Source organism: Diuraphis noxia, unplaced genomic scaffold, assembly GCF_037042655.1.
Source record: "Diuraphis noxia isolate RWA-SAM2 unplaced genomic scaffold, SU_Dnox_SAM2 contig0001, whole genome shotgun sequence".
Taxonomy (NCBI): Eukaryota; Metazoa; Arthropoda; class Insecta; order Hemiptera; family Aphididae; genus Diuraphis; species Diuraphis noxia.
In genome coordinates this window covers 33,972,258-33,997,946 of record NW_028301711.1, presented here as the reverse complement: position 1 = coordinate 33,997,946, position 25,689 = coordinate 33,972,258, and the positions used below count along the sequence as shown (strand labels likewise).

The following is a 25,689-nucleotide window of genomic DNA, read 5'->3' as shown; positions in this document are numbered from 1 at the left end:
ATGTCTGTATAGTGTATAGTGTCCTCTTAAATGATCGGGAAATACATTGGGTACGAATGGTATGATTGTATAAAAACATTAAAAACGAAATTAACTTGAATACTGTTATATTATTCTTTTTATATTGTATACAATAATATTATAATGATGTAAAATTTTTGAATTAACAATTTCAGTGATTTAAATATAAATGGCATGATATAAAAATGTATTGCACTTAAAAAAATAATTTTAATTTTTACATAATATACAGTAATATAAATAATAAAATTAATGGAGGTACCTAACTACAAAAAAAAAACGTTTAATTGTGTTTGTGAAGATAAAATATTAAATTTAAAAAAAATAAATAATACCCTGATTGCAGTATGCCGGTATCAAACTTCACAATAATTATTTTTAACAATATTTTATATAAACTAATTCTATAATATTGTCTACAAGTAATAAGTATAATAATTCATTTACAAAGGATTTAAACGTCTAAAACACACAGTAAATAACATAACACTTAAATTTTGCTAGGTACCTATTAAATGTGTAAGAGTGTAAGACTCACTTCACACAAATACACAATTACAAATATCATATAATTATATTATAATAAGTTAAACTGAAAGGCAATGAACAAAATCAATAATAAATAATTTTATAAAAATAAATATTAATCAAGTATTGTTTATCTATTATTAATACAATAAAAAAAATTCTTCTGAAGAAGGTTCAATTTAAACGATGATTCCATTTTACTGTGAAGTAAATTGATTATTTTTCTGAGCAATGATAATAAAATATACAAATACAAACATTGATAAAATAAATAACTAAGTTAAACATGTTAATAATGTTAACTTTTTAGCATTTTAGCTTAAATTATTTAATAACAATATTTAATTTATTTAGAAAACATAATTAATGCTAAACAATATCAATTGAAATTCTTAAATTAAACTGTTATTGTGCACAATTAACGTTACACTAAGCGTATATTAATATGTTAGGTAGGTACATATTATTAAATTACAATATCTAATAACTATTAATGGTATTAATACCCAACAAAATATGTATAAAAAATTGTATTAAATCATATCTATATTTTCTTAATAGCTCTTTAACTGTTTAAATAAACTTACAATTAAACTATTGTAATACCTAAATATCTTAAAAAAATATACATTGTTTTATCATATTATTGATTAGAAGTAACTTGAGACATTTCAGGCCAAGGTGGCAAAAAACAATTACTGAAGTGGCAAATTCGAATAATCCAATAGCCTTATTTTGTGTTATTTATTACTGTTCACTGGTAAACGTAATGAAATTATTTTTTCAAAGTCTATTCCAAAGACGGAAGAAAAGTAATGAGAAACAGAGAAATATATTATGTACCAAAATTTAATATTTGATTCAAATACCTATTTTAGGAATACCTTTTTTTCGTGGTATCGAGGACCAGAGCGGGAACGGCTTTTGTATTACTTCTGCTCCGGCCCCCATAATTTATTGTAATAAGAATATTATACAGAATAATATGTATTTTACAATCATACAACAATGTACAATGCCCCTGCGACCCAGCAGACTTTCCTCAACGTGCGCTGGTGTGATATATGTGATACGCCTGCTGAGGATTTTAGGAATATCTAATAGTAATATAATAATTATGTTTATATTTTAAGAGCACCACTTCTAATTATTTTCATTAGAACGGAGGGACGGAACGTTTTGTTTTGTTAAAATAGTAAAATGTAATTTTTTAATTATTATACAATCCAGTAATCGGTAAAAAGGTAAGGGTGGAAAAATTCTGTTTTAAAAAAAGTTAATCAAAAAGTCCGGATTCATTACTGTTGGATAAAACGTCAAAATATTATATACAATTCTATTATCTAAATCTGCATTTATAATTATATGTATAGTTAGTCACAAACTAATAAATAACAATAATATATATATTTTTTAAATTGCATAGGTCATTGTTCAAGGAATTGAACTTTTTTAAATTATTATTATTAAAATTGTAGAGTTATGGATGTTTGTATCGACTATTTTTGTAATTTTTTTTTTAAATATTTGTAAAAGCCAAAAGTTTTATATTTTTCTTAAATTATTTTGTACTTCCTTTTATATTGATCATTATTTTAAATTTTATATGGAACATTAGTATTTATAACCTTTAGGTGAGTACAAGGAATAGTACTCAAATATTATATTATATTAATATTTTAAAAGAAAATAAATAAATTTTTTTGATGAATACTAATTATATATGGAATATATATAATTGTATTTAGGTGCCGATAAAATATATTAAAATATACCTAATTCTAAATAATAGCTAGACTATTTGTGTTTTTGGACTTTTTGTCCAACTTTTTTAAAAACTGACTTTTCATCCAGGATTTGTGTAACCTTGATTAGGCTGGATTTAATAATGGTAAGGAACACTCATTTTTTATTTTTTTAGTCCCATTCATTTTATTTTTCCAATTTGAGCATTAATTGTAAATGTTTGATAAACATTAGTAACTCAACAAGAATGAATTATATAAAAAAAATAATAATTGGAATTTTGGAAAAAAAAATATAAATAAGTATCAATAGTTAGAATACTTATAGTTTATGATTTGAATTTTTAACTAAACACAATTTTTATATTTTTTTAGGCACCTATAAATTTAGTTTATTATTTTTGTCCAATAGGTACATGAGTATATAATTATATTTTATATTTTTAAACAAATTATTCAGATATACAAACAGGGATGTACATAATATTCAGAAGTCTGGACTTTTCTTGCTTCACCTAGCTACTTGTTACTTGAGGTAGGATTAAAAAGTTTAAGGATAAAATACTTCAATTTGACAATTTTAAGTTTTATAAGGATCATAGGTACCTAATGGAAGTATTAAACTCAAGACTTACTTAGAAGGGATAACATATTCTGTAAGTCTAAAAATAACTACATATGTTACTAAATATAAAATGCCTTAGGGGTGAATAATGAGTTATCAAAATTATTTTATGTTATTATCAAAATAAGCTAGGTATTAGTATTAAGATTAAAGTTTGAAGTTAGGCCTTTTTAAGTAACTTTCTTTTCTAATAATTTTTACTACTTACTAGTAACTAATAAACAAAAAAGTGATACAGGAAGTGGGATTAAAATAGTTTACAAGAAAATGATAATTTGATATCCAAACCGGTTGGCATACTACTTACTTGCAGTTCTTTTGTTTTATTAGTTGTTTTGTATTTTTTTCATGTTAACTTTGAAAATTTGAAATACCAACTCTCATAAGAACTATGTTATGGAGATTTACCTCCTAACTTTCTGTGATTTTGTACTACCTACAACAAATGTGTAACAAAAAAAAAAATAATAATAATAAATAAATAAAAATGTATGTATACATTAAATAAAAATTGTTATAGATTAACTATTACTACTATTAGATATTTAACTAATAACTATGAGGTATTTGAAACTTATTTATTCTAAAGTCAGTAAACCAAATAAGTATTTTTTAAATAATATTTTAATTTTCAATGTTTTTGTTAGTATGGAAATTTAGTTTTATTGTACGGATTAATTATAATTGATGTATAGATATAGTTATGATACTATTATATTATTTACTACTGTTATTATTATTTGGAGTAGAATTTGTTACTGAAAGTATTCAAAATAATTTGAAAAAATTCAAATTTAAAAATGGTAACTTTCCATCCTCAAAAATTGTATACCATTTTTAAAATTTTTTACTTTTATAGTCAAGTTGCTTATTAAAAAGCATATAATAAATAAAAACTGTTAAACAATATGAAATTTGTTATTCATAAGATATTTTAGTAAATATGAGGTTCATAACTCTTTAGGTTAGGCGTTTAATCGGAAATATAAAAGTAAAAATTGTTACAAGTAGGATAAAGCTTGAAATTACGGCACTTTATTAAGCATAAAATCTCAAGAGGACACCATACCCACATTTTTTGTCTCCGGTTTACGAATGCATAACATGGTAAATAGTACATTACTAATATTTCATTTAATTTTAAATTAATAATAACAAGCTTTAAAATTAAAATACAAAAAACCTATGTCACATGATAATATTCTTGGTTCTAAATACATCACTCTAAAATCAAACATAACAGAGTTAAATGAATTATTTAGAATGTACTAACTGCTATGTTACGTGTTTGTAAGATAGATGCTTGTGGGCATGGTGCCCTATTAATAGATAACAATCTTTTGGTCCCAAGGTCATTAAAATTCATTAAGTTTATGGTATTATTTTGTTATTAAATATTTCATTTTGATATTCGAGGAAAATATTTATACCAAATAGGCTATACAAGAAGACAGTATTTTGATATTGGAAAATAATGGTCCTGATTACAAAATTATAGTTATGAAATAATAGGTAACTCAACTGTTTTATTTGTTTGTTGTCTATGCTTTGATAAAAATGTTTGAGTTTGTAGCAGTCCTTGATTCATTACTCTCTGATCAACAGATTCTTGCATCTTAGTTTGTGCCTAAAGATTATAAATAATAATATATACAAGAGTAATTACATAGTAATTTTCAATAATTAAAAAAAATAGAAGATATTGTTTGGAATATAAAACGTTTTAATGTTTTAGGTCAGTGGCGAATGATATTGGTTTCCAAACCTATATTATTAGTAGAAACTAGATAAACAGAATAATATACATAGGTATGTATATTTTATTTTTTTTCGTATTAACATATGGAGTTAAATTGTCACGATGTACTCACTGGAATCTTACACAGATTATAATTATATGACTTACTAGTTTGTAAAATGCGGTGGATATTAACTTTTCTTCAATCTCTAGTGATGCTTTGTAGTTTGCTTGTTCTTTCTGAAATAATAATACATTAAGGAACAAAACTGTTCAACATCCAAATAGTTGTAAGGCTTTAAATTTATAAAATTAGAGTTTTTCATGAATAAATCTGCATTAGTTTACTAGTTACAAAAACCTTTAAGTCACTTATTTCTTTATTGGCTTTCAATAGTCTATTTTCTAATACACTTATGTCAACATCAGATAATGATACGTTTTTAGAATCCATAGATTTAACAACTGATTTTGCTTTTTCTATGAATTTTTTATGTTTTTCTTCCCATTCTTGTATTTCTATATCTTTCTGATGAAGAGAAACTTGTAAAATATTTATGATTTGATCTAAAAAAACAAAAATTTATTTTTATAGGTTTGAATTAAGTGAAAATGTGTTACACAATAATTTACACCCTACTAATTACCAATTGGTAATATATATGCTGCCTAACATTTATTTACCCACCTTTATCTGATAGGGTCGTATTTTTTTCTTCAATATCTAATGATCGTGTATCTTTTTCACATTGTAGTTGACTTTGTAGTTCTTTAATTTTAGAATTCCATTCATTGGCATTTTCTGTTTGCTCTTTTAATTCGGATTCTAATTCTAATATTTTTTGATTAGCTTTTCTAAAATTCAATGATTGTATTAACGTTAAATACAGTTATAAGTAATTTACTACCATACCAAATTATTGAAAATAAAATAACTTATAATGAATTTTTATAAACTAGAAAAACTAATATTTAATAGAAATATATAAAAATGTACCTGTTATCTAAACGTAGTTCATTATACTGTTGTCTCGTATTATCCAAAATACTTTGGAGTACTGAGATTTTATCTTCTTCTGGTTCTTTTTGATTCATTTTTAGCATTGTGTTCTCGTGCTGAAGCCTTACTAATTTCTGTCTAAATTTTTATAAAATGATTCAAAATAAGAGAGATGTCGATAGAATATTAATTTTGTCATGTTAACAAACTTGAGGTCCATTGCTGATTCCATGTCATCGGTAGCAGTTGATTGAGAATGTTCAAGTGTACTAGTTTTTTTCATTTGAGTTTGACAACATTTTAATTCTTCATTTGCTTCTTTTAACGAATCCCTCTCAATAACTAATCTCTACAATTTTTTTTAAAAATTAATGAATATAAAAACAAAATAATATATTATTGGTTACATCTTTTTCTTTCTGCAAGGTGTTTAAGTTTTCTAATAACTTTTTTGATTCAAATTCCAATTTGTCAATTTTGTTTGTCTCATCATTTAGTGTATGGTGCAGCTCAGTGACTTGTTTTTTATAAATTTCTAATTGTGATTTCCACATCGAAGATTTTTTTAATTCCTTTAAATTTAAATATTAACATATCAATTAATTTATAATTAATTTGAGCATAAATATTAAGTTAATATGAAAACTAAAAATAAATAAAATGTCAACTTTTAATACTGAAGTTGAAGTTTAACAAGAATGAAGACCAGTTAATTATCAAGAATTCTACGCTAATATAACAGCTAAAAAACTGTTGATATTTGAGTTATATATAAAATATGTAGTACAAAAAAAACTTTACCTGCTCTAATTCCATATTTTGTTGAATATAAGCTATATTTTTTGTTTCTAATATCTTCACTTGTCGTTTTAGGTCACCTAGTTCTTCTAGTTTTTTTTTGTAGGACTGTATGGTTGACTCATATTTTTCAACTCTATCAGCTGTATCTCGAAGAATATCTAATTCATCTTTAAGAAGTCTCGCTTCTCCAGCAGTTTCTTGTAATAGATCAAATTTAGTTTTTAACTCAGCCATATCTCTTTCAAGTGTCTTGAGTTTTATCCGATAGTCGTCTCTAGCTAAAACATGTATTCTATAATTAATTAACTATAACAGGAGTCTCCAACATTTTATGGAGTGCTGAATATAATGTATAAAAAACAACTGAAAGAGTTTATTAAATCAGGATATAAAAACAACAGATAACATTTACTAAAATGTCACAAGAATGTGAAGCTGCAGTAAAGGTTAGTGTTGTCAGAATTAATAGTCAAACATTCAAAATTGTTCATTGAAGGTTATTTTATAAAAAAGTGTTTGATTAAAACTGCTGACATTATTTGTTCCCAGAAATCTAGATTTCCTAGAGATTTCAAATATTGTCCAAAAGTAATTATTTTTTTTTTTAAATAACACTTATCTCATTAATAATTAATAAGATTTATTTAAATGTCAATGTTAATTTTTTTAATTTGGTTGTTCGTATCTGCTTTTTTTAATATAAAAACATAAATTTGAAAATTTTGAATAGAATATTTGTTTTTTGTTAAATTTTTAGGTGTAACCTAGTAAACTTTTCAATATATTTGGCCCACTTGATACTTTGAGTTTGACATGTCTGGTCTGACATAATACTTAATTTAAATGTTTGTAACATTTACAATTAACCAGTAAATAAAACTTACAAGTCTCAGCTTTATACAATTCTTCTTTTAGCTCTTCAATCTGTCTTCTTTGACCACTACCCTTCAGAGGATCTTCAACACTTTCTAAAAGTCGTTCTTCTAAATGTCTTTTTTCATCTAGTATATATGTTTTTTCTTCTTGTAACAAACTTATCTGAAAATAGTTATAAAATTGGTTTTTATTAAAATGATAATATACTTTATTCAGATTTATAGTACAAAGTTAATATATATATATATATATATCAATTACTTGAGAATCAAGCTCAAGACATCGTTGAGTCATTTGGTCTCTAGCTTTGGTAACAGATTGAAGTTCATCAATAAGTTGTTGAATTTGTTCTTGATGTTCAGTATCTATTCCGAGACTAGTAGCGATAATGCTTTGAGGATGCCCTTGTATCCTTTCCAAATCTTGTATAGACTGCATTATTACAGTCTGCGAATTTTCATCCATTGATCTGATATTTGTTATGTAATCTATAATAATTAACTTATTTAAATTAATTATTTTTAAATCAAAGTTTTAAGTTATTTTTTTTAACCTTGAGCATTATGACAGTTAACAGCACATCCCAATATGAGTTGCAACAAACGAGCCAATTCCATTGTATCATCTTGGTCTCCTGTTAAAAAATATTTTATTTTAATTCTTAAAGACTTAGGTAAGAAAAAATCATCTTATTTTTGTGTTTGTCATCATATTATTTTGAGCAGTAAAAATACTTCTATATTACCTTTTCTGGTATGATAGTAAATCTAGGTTTGGTTAAGAAGTGAGAATTCTAAATACCTTTCCAATGATTGGGGAGAAAAAATTGTCAAAAACAAACATTTTTAGATAAATCATGGTTTTGGCTAAATTGATTTTAATATTTATATTTTGTAAACAATAAACTACTTTTGCACAAACATTATTCATGCAAATGGTTTGTGATTTGACTATTTATTTAATGTATTAAAAACCCTTCAAATCTCAAAAAAAATCGGTATAAAATTTAACATTATGAGTGATAGTTATCAGTGATAGAATCATAATGTGAAAAATATAAAAATATATCAAGTATATAATTATTTAAATTAAAATCATAATTTGTTAACATTATTCATAAACCCTAAAAGTTAATACTTAATAACTTATTAAATTACCAATTTTCATAACATCTGGTTTTACAAAATTGCCCATATGTTGTGTATCGCAATCTTGATAGAAATCTTGAATTTTTTCAACAATTTTTTTTAGATTACTAACCTGAAATAAAGCGAAATTTGAAATTAATTGTTAATGATTATTATTTAAAAGTAATAATGCATAGACTATTTTTTTAAATTATTTTGATTTATGTTAGATGATAATTTATACAACGATAAAAATATTTAGAAGACATAAGTGAAACTCTTAATATACTCAAAATGTTTGTAAATATGTATACTTACAATACCCAGAGTTGCAGTAATAATTTATATAAAATATCATTTTTACTTAAAAATTTATAAAACAAAATATAATTACTTTGAGTCTCCAATTATTTCCGACATCTTTTTTTATTTTTGAAAACCAATTGTCGTCAAAACATTCAGGAGCACTGGAAATAAAATATATATTTCAACAAAATAATAACAAACTGTAATTTATTTAAATCAAATATGTCAGCTTTACTAACTTTAGGTGTCGAACAAACATTTGTTTTTTAGGTTTTTATTTTAATAGGTAAATATACATTTTTGTAAATACTAAGAACAATTTTGGTTTAATTAATCAAATACTTACATTTGATTCAATGCTTCAGCAAGTGCTACACCATCAGTAATATCATATAAAGTTCGATGGGGAGATTTGAGATGTAATGTTTGCAACTAAAAATGTAAATACACATGTAATAAATTAATAGATTAAGGAATAAATCATAATTAAATATTAAAATATAGAATTAATAAAACAGTTTTAAAACTTTCTGATTTCTAGATAGGTATGATTTTCATATCTTGAGTTGGCTACTTTTTGGTGTAGATCATCATTATACATTTATACATCTGAACCATTGAGTTTATTTTCTATTAAAATTAACCAGTGTGTTATTTACCTCATGCTTAACAGATTGAAATTTAAAATATTAAAAAAAAAAAATATTTTATTTTAATGATGTTGGCGTAATGTAGCTTATTAAACTATTGATCTATTGAAACCGTGAATTCAAAAAAATAAAAATAATTTAAAAGTAGTAACCTACTTAGTTAGGTAATTACTATCAAGATACATATTAATGAAAAAAAACTATAAAAAATAAAACAAACCCATTTCAGTAGAACATTGCAAAGATCTTTATTCTCTATTCTTGATGTTTGGAATTCCATTGTTGTATTGATTTATGACTAATAAAATTAACAATTTAAAAGTATAATATTTATAATTTAAAATAGTAAAACAAGTATGAATAATTAAAATTTATACTAATGCATATATTTTTAAGAACCTAAAAACTGAAATTTAACTTGAAACAAAAATAATTTAATCAAAGTAAAACATATTATTAGATATTGTTTTATACGGTACAAAATATAATGATACTACTTAATAATAAGCTAATAAAATAGAGTAATATCAAGTTCCATAACTTAATTAATTAATATTAACTACAATTGTAGTATTAGTCTACTATTAGTGTACCTATTTGGTTAATTCAAATGTTTTGTACATACAATAATAAACATGATTAGCTACACAATGTCACAATCATTTGATATCAAAAATCAAAACCATCTCTTATCGGTTTTTATCACTATGTGGCGACCCGCTCATTATTATCGTCATGTTGGCTACGTGATAGTGCAGCGGCTGTGCGACTGTATCTGTTCTACCTCCATCGACTTTCGACGCGTTAGCTCCGCTTAACACGTCCAGTAACACTCTCGCCCTCTAACACCGTCACTTCGCTTTCTGCTTTTTTGCACATTGTTAATTTGTTATAAAGTCATTTCTTTGTATAATTTTATTGCCGTAATTTTTTAATAAAGAAACTGTCGTCCGTAATTTTGTTTATTTATCTAAGACCTGTTGTTAGAGTCCCGCTACTCACTCAACGCTAAAGTTGGTGACCTCGTACAGTAGTGAACACGTGCGCCACCGACGTGACGATTTAACCGTTTCAATTCAAATTTAGTAATTTGTTTACATCCCATTATGTATCACTTAAACGTGAACCGTGACCTTCTCTCACTCGACAACTAGAACTTACCCCATTCCAACGATAGTTCGAATGTGCCCCCCCCCTGCCCATAACGTGACGTCTGCCGAAAGCATCGCGCACGTGCGTCTCCAGTTGTTCTGGCGACACTTACGTCGGCAGTGGTTTTTACACGCAGAAGCTGTTTTCTCAAATAATCGCCTATGTTCCGACGTCTCCAATGTCATCTCTATGTTCGTCGTTGCTTCTTTGGATAAAGAAAGCGTCAGGTCGGTTTCCGATCTTATCGGCATGAACGTTTATTGTTTCGAAAGCCTGAGACAACATCTCATCACCACTTTCGCAGTACTACTATCCGCACGTTACCGCAGCATCGTACAGCCCAGCGGATTAGGAGATCTACGCCCAACGGCCCAACTTGACTCCCTCGAGATATGCTCAACATTCTACCCGAAGGCATTTGGGAAGACCCTCTCAAGCAATTTTGGTTGTAGAAATTACCATCCACCACCAGTGCTATAATCCCCGGTCAAGGCGGGCGTTTGGAGCATCTCGCAGTATGAGCTGATCGAGTCATGGAGGCTGCCTCCTCTTTAGACACGCACGCCGTTAACACAAGTGGACCGTCCATAGACCGATTTCGCGCTATGAAGAACGCTATTACGGCGCTCACCACTCAGTTTGCGAGTTTGGACACACTGAAATCTGCGCCATGTAACCATTGTTGTTCGAGATCGCGATCGAAGTCTTGTCCTGAGAACAACAGCGACAATTTTTGTTTCTATCACGATCATTTAGATGAGTCTACGAATAAATGTAGACTGCCACAGAGTGGTCCGAAACGTCATTTACGTTGCCAAAACTATACATTTAAAATTTTAATATTAATGGTTTTTTAAAAATAAAATCATTATATACGCATCTTAAGAAATAGTGATACAGGTCCAATTTCACGAAAACATTACATCGTTCGCAAGATATTTTCTTATTTCTATTCCTATCACGTCGTATTTCGTTGTCCTACTTGTACATGTTTTACAATCATAGTATAAATTAATATATTAGTATAATTTTATAACCATCAATACTGTTAAAATAAACCATGAGTATCCTTGAATAATATAAAAGACTAAAAATAGATTTTGATTTTTTCCTATTTTATATAGTACCTACTGGCTTCTACAAATATTTAAAAATTGATTTTGAGCGTTTTTTTATTCGTTAAAGAGTGCAACTGGGAATTACACAATTTTATCATTTGTAAAACAAATGGAAGTTATAGGGCAAGTTCTTAGCTATTCAAAAACCAACATTTGTTTTTGTGCTATTATACGATCTCGGCGTACAAACACTATTCTTATGAAACAAAAGCGGATCATATCGAAAACCGGTATTTAATAATATTATAATACTCGGTGTTTCGAAAGTCTTCATCCGATTACGAACAGATATGGTTCGGCAACAGTTAATCGCAGGTTAACGACAAATGTATTAATGGATAGATTGAATAACCGAGTTTATTTTAAGTTATCTAGTTGATAATATGACACCGTAATAATGGTTAATAAACTAGGAAACGTTAGTTTGTTTCGTTATGGCGACTCCGCAACAGAAAGCGTTTTGCGTCTTGCGTTTCGATAAGTGCGAGTCGGTAATAACCTTTCAACGTGATTTTCGAAGAACTTATAGTACTGAAGCTCCAACTGCTCAAAGCATTCGACGTTGGCACTCCGCAGTACCGTAAAACCGGATCTTAGTTGTTAATGGTCTATGGTACGACTCTACGTTTAACTGATGAATTTTTTCACCCCGTTCAACCAGAACCTCTAGTACCAGATTTAGTCCGTGTGCTCAAGGAGGAGTCAATGTTACTGCTCCACCCCACCCCGGGCACCGACCATTCTAAGCACACAATTTTCGTTCCGAAGGATTTATTAACTGCTACATACCCAGAGGTAGTGTAACGTATTTAGAGTATGAGTATGATCGTCATGTTGCCGACGTGATAGTACAGCGGTCTTGCGACCGTTTCTTTTCTACCTCCATCGACATTCGACGCGTTAGCTCCGCCTAACCCAACCAATCTCGCTCTCATCGCGCTGTAGCACCGCCACTTGGCTTTCTAATTTTTTATAAAGTCGTTTCTTTGTATATTTGTATTGCTTAAATTTTTTTTTAATAAACAAACGTTCGTCCATCATTTTGTTTATTTAGCCAAGACCTATAGGTAGAGTCCCACTACTCACTCAATGCTAAAATTTTAATAGTAAATAAACATTTAATAATGCTATTTTATTGGTAAGTGGCAAGTTAAACTAAATTAAACTGAAATGATATTATGTACAATGTTGGTCAATTTTTTTCTATACTTATCATATTGTAATGCGTTCGTGTAAAAATATATAGACAGTAGACATAATGGTCTATGGAGCATCAGACTTTAATTGGTTGCATCAAATTAAATAGAATTATTATAAAATTATTAGAACTATACCCACACCTATTATACATAATATAGGTAGTACCTAATACCTTATATTGGTAGTCGGCAGATAAGTAGGTAAGTACTTTTTAATATTAATATTTGTATTTTCAGAATAATACATTGCCCGAACACGTGTAATGTTACAAACTTTCAACTATCGTAAATAAAGTAAATCTATCTACAGGTACCTTATATCCATAGGCGTGCGTAGACTTTTTTCGCAGGGGATGCCAATCACCGGGTCGCGGTGATATCGTCGGATTCGGGATTATCCCAACTTCTATTATCAATGAAAATGTACTTGATAAAAATTTAAAAAAATAAATAAAATACGTAGCCTGAACAGTCAAAAATTTCTAAACTGATTTCTGTTTATAAAAATGTAAAAAAAAAAAACAAGCTGACTCCGGAGACCGCAGGGGATTCCATTGCATACCCGGCATCCCCCCTGCGCACGCCTATGCTTATATCTCAGATCTTTGCACGACTGTGTATGTGTCTATAATGTTTATGTTCGATTTAATATAAATTAAACATACCTTTGGCTGTTTTAAAAATAAAATATAACACTAATTGTCACTCGTACAACTGTATGAGAACTGAGAACTAAAATAAAAAATACATAACTAGTAGACTTTTCAGTTTTCAATCACCGCAATAGGTACGCAAATTTATTATTTTTTAACGATCAAAATATTATTAATTTTGTACACATGTCTCATGCTATAGGAAATAAAAATGCCAGATGTCTGGAAAGGCTGAGTACCTTTATGTATTTAGTTGTATTCAAAATTTAAAATCCAAAAATAAGATTAACAGATAATTTCAAAAATATCTATAAAACTAGGGGAAAATAATAAACTCTTGAGTGATTTATACGTGTAGTGTGTATAAGGAATATATAACCTGAACTTTATTACATAATACTATACAAATCATACCTAGTGTTTGATAAATTGAGACATTGTGTAAAAAGTAAAATGTTAAAATGAGAGTTTAGTAAAATTGCAGTAAAATTGGGATTTTGGGTAGCGAGTTTTAGTTCTTGAGATTTTTAGTACTTTTTTTAATAATTCAGAAAAATAATATTTACAATAAAAGCAGGAAATTAGGAATATTTATATATATGACACAAATTTTTGACGAAATCGATTCCATAACGGAATGACTATAAACCCTTGAGCAATTGACATATCATTCAGTACCTAAACATTTATGTAAGAATTATTTATTCTTAAGTTCATGACATAATTTTGAAAATATTATTTGAAACTCACACATTGCAGATGAAGGGTGCGATTAAATGTTTAGGGCAGGCACTGAAAATTGTTTTTTATTCGAGAAAATCAAATCTGTTCAATAAACCAGCTGTGAATATCAATCTAAAAGCTCATATTGCGGCTCCTCATATATATATTACTATAGGTATAGATATATATATTAACTATATAGGTATATATTATAATTCAATTTGCCGCCACACACATTGAATCACACGACGCCCGACAGAATATACATAATATATATGAGTTCACTGACTATAATCTCTCCGATATACAGATATAAGTTCATGTCGTAATAAAAACATTTTTTTTTTTCTTATTCGCGGACGCGCGTATACACACACGCACACACACACACACACACACACACACACACACACACACACTGGCACACTGGCACACGTGCGTATATAAATAATTAAAAATAATAAAAGCTCTGAACATTATGTATGACATTTATCACATATATATATACCCATGTATAGTAGTTCCCGGTAAAAAGTTTGATGGGATATTTTTTCCTTTCGTGTTATACTGTAAACAGAGACAACTGCTCCAGTATCCCATCCCTGGCAACGGTTGCTAGGGCGCCGCCTACGTCATCATCCCTTCGATTATTACGTTCGGCACCCGACTACCCTCTTGGGTGTGTAGATAATGTTACGTTAACGTTGTAGTTTTTATTATTCTAATAAGAATGTATACTCAAATCATTTACATACACCGATGTTTCACAGCCATTGTTTTGATGAAGAGAAAATGTTATCGCGGTTATTATCGCGGGTAGGCCGACGTCGCGGTTAACACTGCAGCTTCCAGCGGAACGTCTATATCGCGAAATCGTACGTCGCAGCGGTGTGAATATACTGCAGTTATCTATGTGATTCGATAAACGACTGTGAGTAAACGCGCTTATATACTATTATATCGGATGTTAATTTAGAAGTATTTGCTCCGTATTGCGTGACACATGATTTTTGATCAGTTGCCGATTGTATAACAGGTACTTGAATCCACGACACATTTATTGCATTAATGCCTATACATTTTTTATTCTCTGCAAAGGAAATAGATTTAAAATACATAATCTGTGCTGTACTAATCGACAATCGTTGTCATTGCGCTTAATTATTTCGTTTATATACAACATTTTTCAGGATATACCTTTATATATATAATATATATATGTGTGTGTGTGTGTATTCGTAGTTTCATTGACAGTTGATTTAATTTTATATCGTGAATTAATATCATAGAAACATTTAAGTAGCTATATAGGAAAAAAAAATTGTTTCTATATTATTTTATTAAAACGATTTTCATTACATTAACAGCCTTAAACTAAACTCAAATTTATTTCGATACGAATAATGTGCATATTATATTGTTCGGAAGCATTTTAATAGTTACTTTAATATAATAAAAACTAAATAATAACTACTAAAAACTAAACATCCAGTTCGGTAATGTTTACTGAGATGGAAATAGACGGTTTAACTTTATTTCTTTTGAAGTGTTTTAATTAATAGACCAATCAAAATTGTTTTTTTTTTTAAATTAATTCAAATTAGTATCTGCATGACTGAAAATATTAGCGTCACACTAGTACCTATTATATTATAGACAAATAGTAGAGTATATTAGGAAATTATCTACTAATCCAACACTCTGTTCTTGCAACAGTGTTAAATTTAACATCTATTAACTTATTTAAATTCTTTTCTCATTTACATAATATTACATTAATTTATTCAATTTTTATTGTTAGTTTGATACCTATATTTTATCGGTATAAAATGAACTCTAGGTACCTACTTTGTTTATGTGTAGTTTGTAACTTACAGGTAGGTATGCATTATGTTAATTAAATATAGCATAGTAAAGTGATATACACAAACATAGAAGTTTTGATATATTATATTACAAAATATAAAAAAAAAAATATGAAAAAAATTAATTTTTATTTTCTTGATAGTTATGTTTTTTTAATAAATGTATTTATTAATTATGGTTATCAAAGAAAACAATCAATGGTTGTATTTACCTATTATTAAAACTAGGAAATTGTTTAGATAGTCAGATGTATACAATATGTATCTATAATAAATGTTTAAATACGTTTTATAATAATGTAACACGCTATTAATATATAAATGTTATATGATTGATTGAACTTATACTACGAAAATACAACCTTAGTATACCTTCTAGTTTCTACACATTGCATCTTGCTCAGTAAAGTTTTACTATAGAATGTTAATGTAACTTCAATATTTATTACACTTAAAATATCAGAATACTGTTCCCAAAAACTTAAATTTGGTTTTTAAAATTCAAATCAAAAGTTTTGAGTCATACCTATATAATATGTAGGTAACTTCCTACTTTGTTTCATATATATATAATTGTATTTGTTTATAGTGGAAAGTGGATAGGAACTAGGAACTGAAATGGTCACGACGACGAAAAACTATGCTACAGTTTATGAGTTAAAACCATTGCGTAGATTAATTAACCTCGTCAAGATTTTCTATAATGTATTCACTTGTATAAAGTATAGAATAGACATCATTAATCGTTAACAATAGCTATTTATATTTTACTTAAAATTACATAATTTAGAATTTTACAAGGTCGTTATTTCGTTAAACAATAATCATTCTTTAGCAAGTACCTATAATAGCAACTACAACTATTAGTTTATTAGCTCATCGGTATAAGTATTTTCATTGTTTTCATTTTATTAGTTTTTCATTCCAATTGAATTTTCATGGAGTTAAATATCAATACCTATACATATACGCATAATATCCGGTAAAACGTAGTTAATTATCGGTGCTACATTTCTGTACAATTTAGAATTAAAATGACAAATTGATGAGTGATGAACTAATAGTCCAGTGATAGATACCTATAATTTTACCTATTTGACAAATATTTTCAGTTCTAACATCGTAAATTTGATTTAATTTTAAAAAGTTAAAAGTAAGAATAAACATAGGTATTATTTTAGTACAGTTTTTTTCATAATGTAAAAAGTTATTTAAAATTTAAAATATAATTGTTAATATTCCATATAATTTTCGTTACCTATTGGTAGGTATTTTTTTTTTTTTTTTTTTATTAAACAACTATCCGCGGCGTCTATGGCCATTGGATATAACAGTACATTATATATTACATTACATTATATATTATATTGGTAGGTATTCTAAATTTTTCTGATGATAGGTATCAAAAACTAAAATAATTTTTTATTCTAATATATCACATCTCAACCTTATTGTATTGTTTTCTACTTGTTCATGTATATCAAGATTTTTAATGACTAGGTACTTAAATAATCTACTTTTTTACAACCATAAATTCCATGATAAATTTTAATTTTAATTTCAATCCTCCAAAAATATAATATGGTATTACAAGTAACAACTAATATTCTAGGTATATAAAATTAGCATTTAACAATTTTATTCATATACTTCAATGATCCCAGATACTTATAAATTATAATATCCGGGGATTTTGAAAATAACATTAAATATTTTATGTAAAAGCTTTTAAAATTGTTAGTTATTTTAATTTAAACAATTGAATACATTACATACTATTTAAATATATACAAAATATACCAAAGCGACATTTAAAATTGTATTAACTATATTTTTAGTACCTTGGTAATATATCATGGCCGATGTTAATTATACAAAAAAAAAAAAAAACTAAAATTGTAATGCTTAACTTTCATTTATCTGAGTGATAAATATTAATTGATTGAGTTTATTTATTTATTTTACTTTGGTGGGCGCCGGGCCTAAACAGTTATGCTTTCCAAAAAATATCGATCGGTAGTTATATGTCTCAAGCACGAAAGAAAATGGCAGTACAAACTTCAGAAATATATATATATACCTATATATATATAAAAATGGACTTCTATCTCTTTGTATTTTATGTATTCCTGAACGGCTGGACCGATTGCGTTGAAATTAATTGATACAGAGATATATTAGACCTATGTGTAGAAGATAGGATAAATTAAAATTTATAGGTCCCAATATCATTCAATCGAATATTTCAGACTGTTCTCGATAAAACGAATAAAATTACATAATGATAAACTAAATTGAATATCGTAGTAAGATTACCTATTATTTAGTATATTTTAACCGTTATCTATCTATATGTATAAAAGTATAGGTACTGCTAGCAAAACCAAAGGAAATAAATTTAATACACAGTTTGTGACATATAAGAGGTAGGATTTTTACAGGCTTCGAAGTGCACGGTTTCAGCTAGTATAATATATTATTATGAAATATGTATTTTCGTATTTCGCAATATTTATAAAAATATTTGAATTTTTTGTAAAAAAAAAAATGATCATCTGCTGACTGCCAACTTAAATAGGTACTCAATTTACAAATGTAGCAACTAACAAATTATATTGTACGTTGGGGGGAGAGAAGAGGCTGTGATATTCTTACACCCTCCTTCAGGATGGCCCAACAGCTGAAATTAATGCATTATTATATAATTAATACATTTAATTTAACTAAAGACTTAAGTAAATTTAATATTTGATTTATGGAACAATGTACCACATGAATTCCTACTAAAACTTACATTATAATGTTCTCAGTACCATAGACGCAATTAGAGTGAAAAAATTGGGGGGGAGGCTTCAGCCCCTCACATATATTTTTCAATCACTGCCTCTCAGAAGCTCTTTACCCTCTATAAAAAAATGTGCTTATTGCAAGGCAAGTAAAACTTAAAAATAAAAATAAAACAATAATTAACTTTTAAGTATAAGTAACAGATTTAATATAGTTTTTTAGGATTTAAAATTATTTCTTCCTATTAATTTTAATTCATTTGTGAATGGACTACCTAAAAATGCTTTCTTTAAGTTACATGTAAAATAAAACCCTTAATTTGATGATGATAATGATAATAAAATAAAAAATAAACTACCTATCTGACAAAATGTTAAGTTTAAAAAAATCTTGGAAACATTTAAAGACATCTGTAGTAGATGAATATGCTGAATTATAGGTAGGTACATAAAAGTAGGTACACAGAAAATGAAGATGAGGAAAAAGTCATATCAAAACCATGTGTAACATGTAAAACCTATATAATTTTATAGTTACAAATTACAATGCATTAATTAAGTGTAGTTTTTACTCTGATGTTTATCCTACATTATCCATTGCTTATATCAGTGTTTATTATTTACTTTGCCGGTACCCAAGTGGCCTATAAAAGATCATTTCTACTTAAAAATATTTAAAAACAGTTTGAGCAATTCAATTACAACCAAACATTTGGAGTCATTAATGTTGATGGATATTGAAAACAAATTCTTTATAGTTTAGATAATGATATATTTATAAATTAAATCCAAGTTATTTTCTAAATTAATCTTATAATAGTTATACAAAGTACACATTATGACATTAAATTTGTATTATTATTATAAATATTAAAACAAGAAACATTTCTGTTAATTTTATAAGTTAGATTTGATTTTTTTTTCAAGTCTATAGTTAACCCCTGAAATAGTTAGCCGATGAGCCAATGGGCCGGAAAAATATGTTTTCCAGACCCGAAATTAGGTTCCACTCCGCCCCTGACACTATGTTAATCAGTCAATATTTTTAATTGTTGAGATATTTTATAAGTCGTAAGATAAAGCAAAGGGATATAATATGAGGTTTCAGATATCTCTCAGGACTCAAAGGAACTTTAGAATTACAATTCCTAGTAAATATTATTGTGGATATTTTTATATTTATGAATATTAGTGTATTACATATTTATAACAACAATTATTCGCAGTGCCGGATTTACCTCTTCAGCCGCCCTAGGCTATTAGGAAAATGCCGCCTCAAAATCATACAATCATTTTTTTAAAACCAATATGAGATTGATATAAGTGTTATTTTAGTGCACAATTAAAAACTTATAAAATCAAGTACTCAAGAAACAGGAGATTTAATTTTAAAATACAAATACAAAAGTCAAGATATTCATCAAATTTTTTGTACCCATTCCTACCAAATAATTTGTACACATTTATATAAAAACACCGTCGCTGGTGTCGCTAATCGCTATGAGCATTTCGCTCACACAATTATCATTTTTAGAACCACTGGTTTATATTTCATTCGATTTTGACAATATTATATATTATATGCTCAATTGAGTTGTTTACGAAAATGAATACGAAAAAACATTAAATGTTATAATTAAACTAAAAAAGTTATTAAAGTCCAATGTTGCCGTATACGTAATAATACCGTATATTTTGGCGTTGTGCTCGTCGCAGTGGCGCGCGCCGTCACTGATCGCCTTATTTACTTTACCATATTATCTTGATATTTTATTATTATCTCATTAATAATATATTATTTTGCTATTATGCTTTAGCAGTACAATATTGATATTCGTCAGTACCTTGGTATATTAATTTGTATGCTCACACGTGTATTTTAATAGGTGAGCGAAACACTAAAACGACACCAACAGAGTAAAAAAATTAGCGACACTAACGACGGGTTAATTTAGGCCAAGTTGACTAAAATTGACAAAATAATTTTGTGATATCAATAATAAGTATGAAATATGTTATATTATGAATAGTGAATACTAATTCAGAATAATAATACATACTAATCTATGTGTTAAATTGTCTAATATAATATATTTATAATAATAATTAAAAATGTATACATAAATTATTACATAAAAAGTCTAATAATTAAAATTAGTACTTACGCAATAATCGTTAGCTCATTGCAGGTGTTCGTGTAAAAACAAAATGACATAAATAGTTTGAGCATCAAGTATCGTGCCGCGTCCGTATACAATGTATACATGCAATAATCGTTATCGTAAGTTGACGACGACGGTCGACGACAAACAAAAATTGAAAAACAAAATAATTCCCAGAATAATAATAACGTTCAATTCCAATAAAATACTAAAAATAGTACGTTTGATAAGAGACGTCGGATCTATATGTCCCAACAGTCGACGTGGCCAGGAAAGCGCTAATAAAAGAGTAAAATAATTTTTTGTCTGTTTATAGAGATGAAAAAAAAAGAAAAAATTTGCCGCCCCTAAATTTTGCCGCCCTAGGCTATAGCCTAGTTAGCCTAATAGTAAATCCGGCACTGATTATTCGTACAATTTATTAGCTTACTAGCATACCTATAATATAAACGTCACAATTATGATATGAATACAATTTGTTAGTTTTAGTGAATTATATAAATAAATTAGGCGTATCGCGCATACCAATGTAATAGTGATAAGTAGCTAAATATCTATATATTTGATATAAAATGTTGTATTTTTTTTTTTTTAGATTGTGGTATTGTCCTTCAAAGGCAAATTCTAAAAGGGATGATCATATACTTGTTAGATATCTCAATAGTTTTAATGAGTATTTTACAAGGTAAATATGAAAATATTACTCCTGTATGAAACAATATTTATCATTGTATTATTTTGTTATTTATCAACATAACAGATTTCCTACTTTTAATGATATAATAATATACAGGTGTCCCACAGAGATCTAACAAATGAAATAACTTTTGTTCTAATCAATATTTTTTAAAAATTTCTTTTAAATATAATCCATAGACACTTGCGCTACATTTTTAGAATACAATTTTTATTTTTTATTTTTTAATACTGAAAATAAAAAACTTAAAATTGATAAATTTTTTTTCGAAATATTCAATATAGCCAATTTGTAAATCTGATTTTCAGAAAAATTTATATGGTAAAAATACTTATTTAAGTCAAAAAGCTGATTTTTTACAATTTTTTTAAATATCAATATTTTCGTTAGGTAAATTATAGTAATTTATAGTTTATACATCACATATTATTTAAATAAATACAATAAAAAAAATAATTAGATTTTAACATGCACTTATTTAAAAATGTTCTTATAAAATATTTTTTAAAAACTTTATTATTATTTGAAATTACAAAGTTTCTAACATAAACTAGATCGTAATTTACTTAACGAAAATACATATTGATATTTAAAAAAATTGTAAAAAATCAGCCATTTGATTTGAATAAGTGTTTTTGCCATAAAAATTTTTCTAAAAATCAGATTTACAAATTGGCTATATTGAATATTTCGGAAAAAAAATTTATCAATTTTTAAGTTTTTTATTTTCAGTTTAAAAAATGAAATTTTATAAATTTATTAAAAAATAAAAAATCTATTCTAAAAATGTAGCGCAAGTGTCTATGAATTATATTTAAAAGAAATTTTTTAAAAATATTGTCAGAAATCAGAATGTCAGATCTCTGTGGGACACCCTGTATAATCATAATTCATAACCGTTGTCTGTGGTACTTATTGTTGTAGGCACATCGTGTATAAATTGCTTTAAATGTTCATCTTTGAATGGAAGCAATGCGAATTGTGAAGATCCATTTAACCCTGCAATGTCCACATACATAGAAAAATGTATGGTTCCAAAAAGAGGTCACGTAGGAATGTTTCCAGCAAATTTTTGTACTAAAATCATTGGGAGAAATGGTAAGTGAAATTGAAATACAAATCTGTTGACAAATATTAAATAGATATTAACTATTTAAAATGGGATTATTTTACATGTAATTTCCTGACAAATCGAAACATATACATATAATATAACATACTAAAATTAACTTACCTATGTGTGTATGTAGGTTGCATAAAGCGTGTGTTATTGCTGGTTAGGTTATAATAAATTATAACTCATAATTGTATTACAGTGTTAACCAATGAAATTATGGTCATCAGACAATGTGCCATGAAAACTATGGACTCTCAGTGCGGTAAATTCAATTATCAAGATCACACCATGGACGGATGTATTCTCACCTGTGATTTCGACGGGTGTAATTCAGGACAAAATAATAAGCCCAATACGGTGTTACAAATAACGCTTTCTTCGCTGCTACTAGTATTAACATCATACTATGTCAACAAAACTATTGAATGTTTTCAAATTACTTAGAATAACTATTTGATGTAAAATCAAATATCTAGCTTTTCAATGTATATTTTATAATTGTTAAGTAATTCATCCATTCTTTATTGTTATGAAATTATTATTATTATTATTACATTACTACATAATATATATAAAAGTTAAAACTGAAATAGGGACGATCATATCACTTAACCTTATTTTTTTAAAAATCATTATAAACTACAATACAACTATGTGTTCTTAATACCATTCTTCCCGATCCCTTTCGATAATTTACCATCTATATTTATCTACCATAGGTAGTTTATATTATTATTATTATTGAAAATATCGAGCGTTTGATCTTGTATTTTCTTAGTCTTGAAACGAATGACAACTGTTAAGTGCTATTATAATAATTGTTTTTATGTTAACTATTATGCAATATTCGATACCTTAAAGTTTCTGGCCTGATTAGGTATAATTATTTTGATTCATAATAATTAATATACAAGCTTCAATAAAATTGTAATATTATTATTTTTATTTTTAATCCTTATTTTGCTAAATTCATTATACGATTATTATAATATTATGGTTACGCTAATATAAGTTAGTCATTTAAGTAAATCAACGCTGTGATTATTTTGATCTAAATTGTAAACATTTGATTACCTACCTGGTTATTAGAAGGATAAATATTGTTATTGAATCGAGCAAAAATATGATTTTAAATATCTATAGTTTACATTTGTTAACTAGTACTGTAGATGATATTGTGTCCATAATCAAAAGTAGGAATAAAATAATATATATATAACGGTACGTAGTATTTAATTGCTATTTATTGATTTAATTTTATAGTTCATCATATTATATGAATTCTTTGGAAATGTTATACTACAATTGTTTATAATTAAAGTTATTTTATTTGTTTACCTAATGTATTTTGCTATTTTTTATTCGTTTAAAAATTAAATATTGATAAAAATATAGAAAACAATTATTCTGAATTTAAAGTATAATCCTATTTATATGACGTGTTGAAATTATTGGTACATACCTACCTTATATTTAGGTATATATATTGTATGTTGTATGTATCACTAAACTTGTTTTTTATGGAGATACAAATTTACATACTTATCTAGTATCTAGTACCTAATGTATGATCAAATAATAAATAAAAATAGGTATACTTAACCAAGTTGCAGTTATATTTGGAGTTGAATTTCACCTATCCAGCAGTTTAATATGATCTCTATCATAATAAGATTCTATAATCTATTAGTTTTCTTATAACTTATTCAAAATTATATTTCATCTATTACTTCTATTACAGATAGTCACATACGAATCCACTAATGTAGGCACCTAATACACTAACACAAAGTAATTATTTAAACAGTTTTTTAGATTGTTCTTTTTTATCATGAAAAATGATATTTATAAGTTTATTCCTACAAAAACGTCTGAACTCTATATTTTGAGTTTAGAAATTTATGTATACCGTCTATCGAGTGGCTTAGTGGTATGGCAGCTTATGCCCAACTTAAGATATAAAAGCTTTAAGTATGGAAAAAAGCTATTATTTTAGAGAAATTTAAGTATTAAGCAATAATTATTATCAACCTACTGTCAACCCTCATATAAAGCCCTATATGGCCACATAAATACATTAAATATAGATAATCAAAAAATCAAGCGTGGAATGTGGATCTTAACCATATCATAATGTATACTATATTAACCATAGATTTATAATTTCATAGAACACGGTACCTAGTTAGGTAACTTATCTAAGATAATTTTTTTTGATCAATTTTGAAAGCTACATACAAATTAAAAAATTAGAATTGACATATTTTAAATTATCAGTCATATAGTTATTATAAATTAGGTACTTACTTAATTTAAAAATCGGTGCATTATTACTACGACGTCGATCACAGAAAACTAACCACGTTAAAAATGATTTTGGGTATAGGTGATTTATTAAAAAGTAAAATTTCTTTTTAAATCAACTTTCATATTAGTAGAAATTTTCAATTAGAAAACGATTGCACAATATTGTAGATTTTAGTATTCTTTTTTACTGCTCATATACCTAACGTGGAGTCAACAAATTATTATTGTGATCTTGTTTGTGGACAGTGGACATCGAAGATTCAAGACATTTTATAATTATATGTAAAAAGTAAAAATAAAATAAATACCAAAGAGCAGCATTTACAACCTGATTTTGAAAGCAGTACTAAAAATAAAATTCTCCTTTGTCAAAAGTTGAATCGTCCTTCTGTTTAGAAGTTACGGTCGTTGCGTGATGGCGGTCCGCATAGTTTAAATTCTCACAGCACAGCCTCGTACTACTACACACAATACGTGTATTTCCAACCCCAGA

General features: G+C 27.0%; 2 protein-coding genes across 6 annotated transcripts; one reads left to right on the top strand and one right to left on the bottom strand.

Annotated features, from left to right (window-relative positions):
- Positions 1-90: 90 nt before the first annotated feature.
- Positions 91-10,060, bottom strand: hook (hook microtubule tethering protein). Of its 4 annotated transcripts, none has more exons than XR_016189552.1 (17): positions 9,638-9,985; positions 9,114-9,199; positions 8,856-8,928; positions 8,492-8,594; positions 7,888-7,968; positions 7,596-7,822; positions 7,343-7,496; positions 6,459-6,736; positions 6,065-6,229; positions 5,867-6,006; positions 5,655-5,795; positions 5,346-5,512; positions 5,019-5,224; positions 4,826-4,897; positions 4,442-4,546; positions 3,227-3,355; positions 91-773 (listed from the first exon to the last, which is right to left on the bottom strand). XR_016189552.1 is itself a non-coding variant. In XM_015523619.2 (17 exons), the coding sequence occupies exons 2-17, from the start codon at positions 9,695-9,697 to the stop codon at positions 3,314-3,316; spliced, it is 2,100 nt and encodes a 699-aa protein (XP_015379105.1). In that variant the 5' UTR covers positions 9,698-9,715; positions 10,011-10,060; the 3' UTR covers positions 782-3,313. The 4 variants fall into 4 exon arrangements, 1 of the variants encoding a protein (XP_015379105.1); XR_016189553.1 differs by having other exon boundaries at positions 91-749; XM_015523619.2 differs by lacking the exon at positions 91-773 and adding an exon at positions 10,011-10,060 and having other exon boundaries at positions 782-3,355; positions 9,638-9,715.
- A 4,843-nt stretch (positions 10,061-14,903) lies between these two features.
- On the top strand, positions 14,904-24,231 carry LOC107172039 (uncharacterized). Of its 2 annotated transcripts, none has more exons than XM_089217266.1 (4): positions 14,904-15,193; positions 21,671-21,760; positions 22,697-22,870; positions 23,089-24,231. In XM_089217266.1, the coding sequence occupies exons 2-4, from the start codon at positions 21,709-21,711 to the stop codon at positions 23,331-23,333; spliced, it is 471 nt and encodes a 156-aa protein (XP_089073392.1). In that variant the 5' UTR covers positions 14,904-15,193; positions 21,671-21,708; the 3' UTR covers positions 23,334-24,231. The 2 variants fall into 2 exon arrangements, with proteins under 2 accessions (XP_089073392.1, XP_089073393.1); XM_089217267.1 differs by having other exon boundaries at positions 14,904-15,298.
- The last annotated feature ends 1,458 nt before the right edge of the window (positions 24,232-25,689 follow it).

Bases quoted from the DNA above. Each gene is read 5' to 3' on its own strand.
- LOC107172039 (XM_089217266.1), top strand. From the start codon at position 21,709: ATGATCATATACTTGTTAGATATCTCAATAGTTTTAATGAGTATTTTA. The intron at 21,761-22,696 runs GTAAATATGAAA...TTATTGTTGTAG, and splicing joins TTTAATGAGTATTTTACAAG to GCACATCGTGTATAAATTGC. The intron at 22,871-23,088 runs GTAAGTGAAATT...ATTGTATTACAG, and splicing joins TAAAATCATTGGGAGAAATG to TGTTAACCAATGAAATTATG.
- hook (XM_015523619.2), bottom strand. From the start codon at position 9,697: ATGGAATTCCAAACATCAAGAATAGAGAATAAAGATCTTTGCAATGTT. The intron at 6,230-6,458 runs GTAAAGTTTTTT...TTAAATTTAAAG, and splicing joins AAAATATGGAATTAGAGCAG to GAATTAAAAAAATCTTCGAT. The intron at 4,547-4,825 runs GTAAGTCATATA...TATAATCTTTAG, and splicing joins CCACCGCATTTTACAAACTA to GCACAAACTAAGATGCAAGA.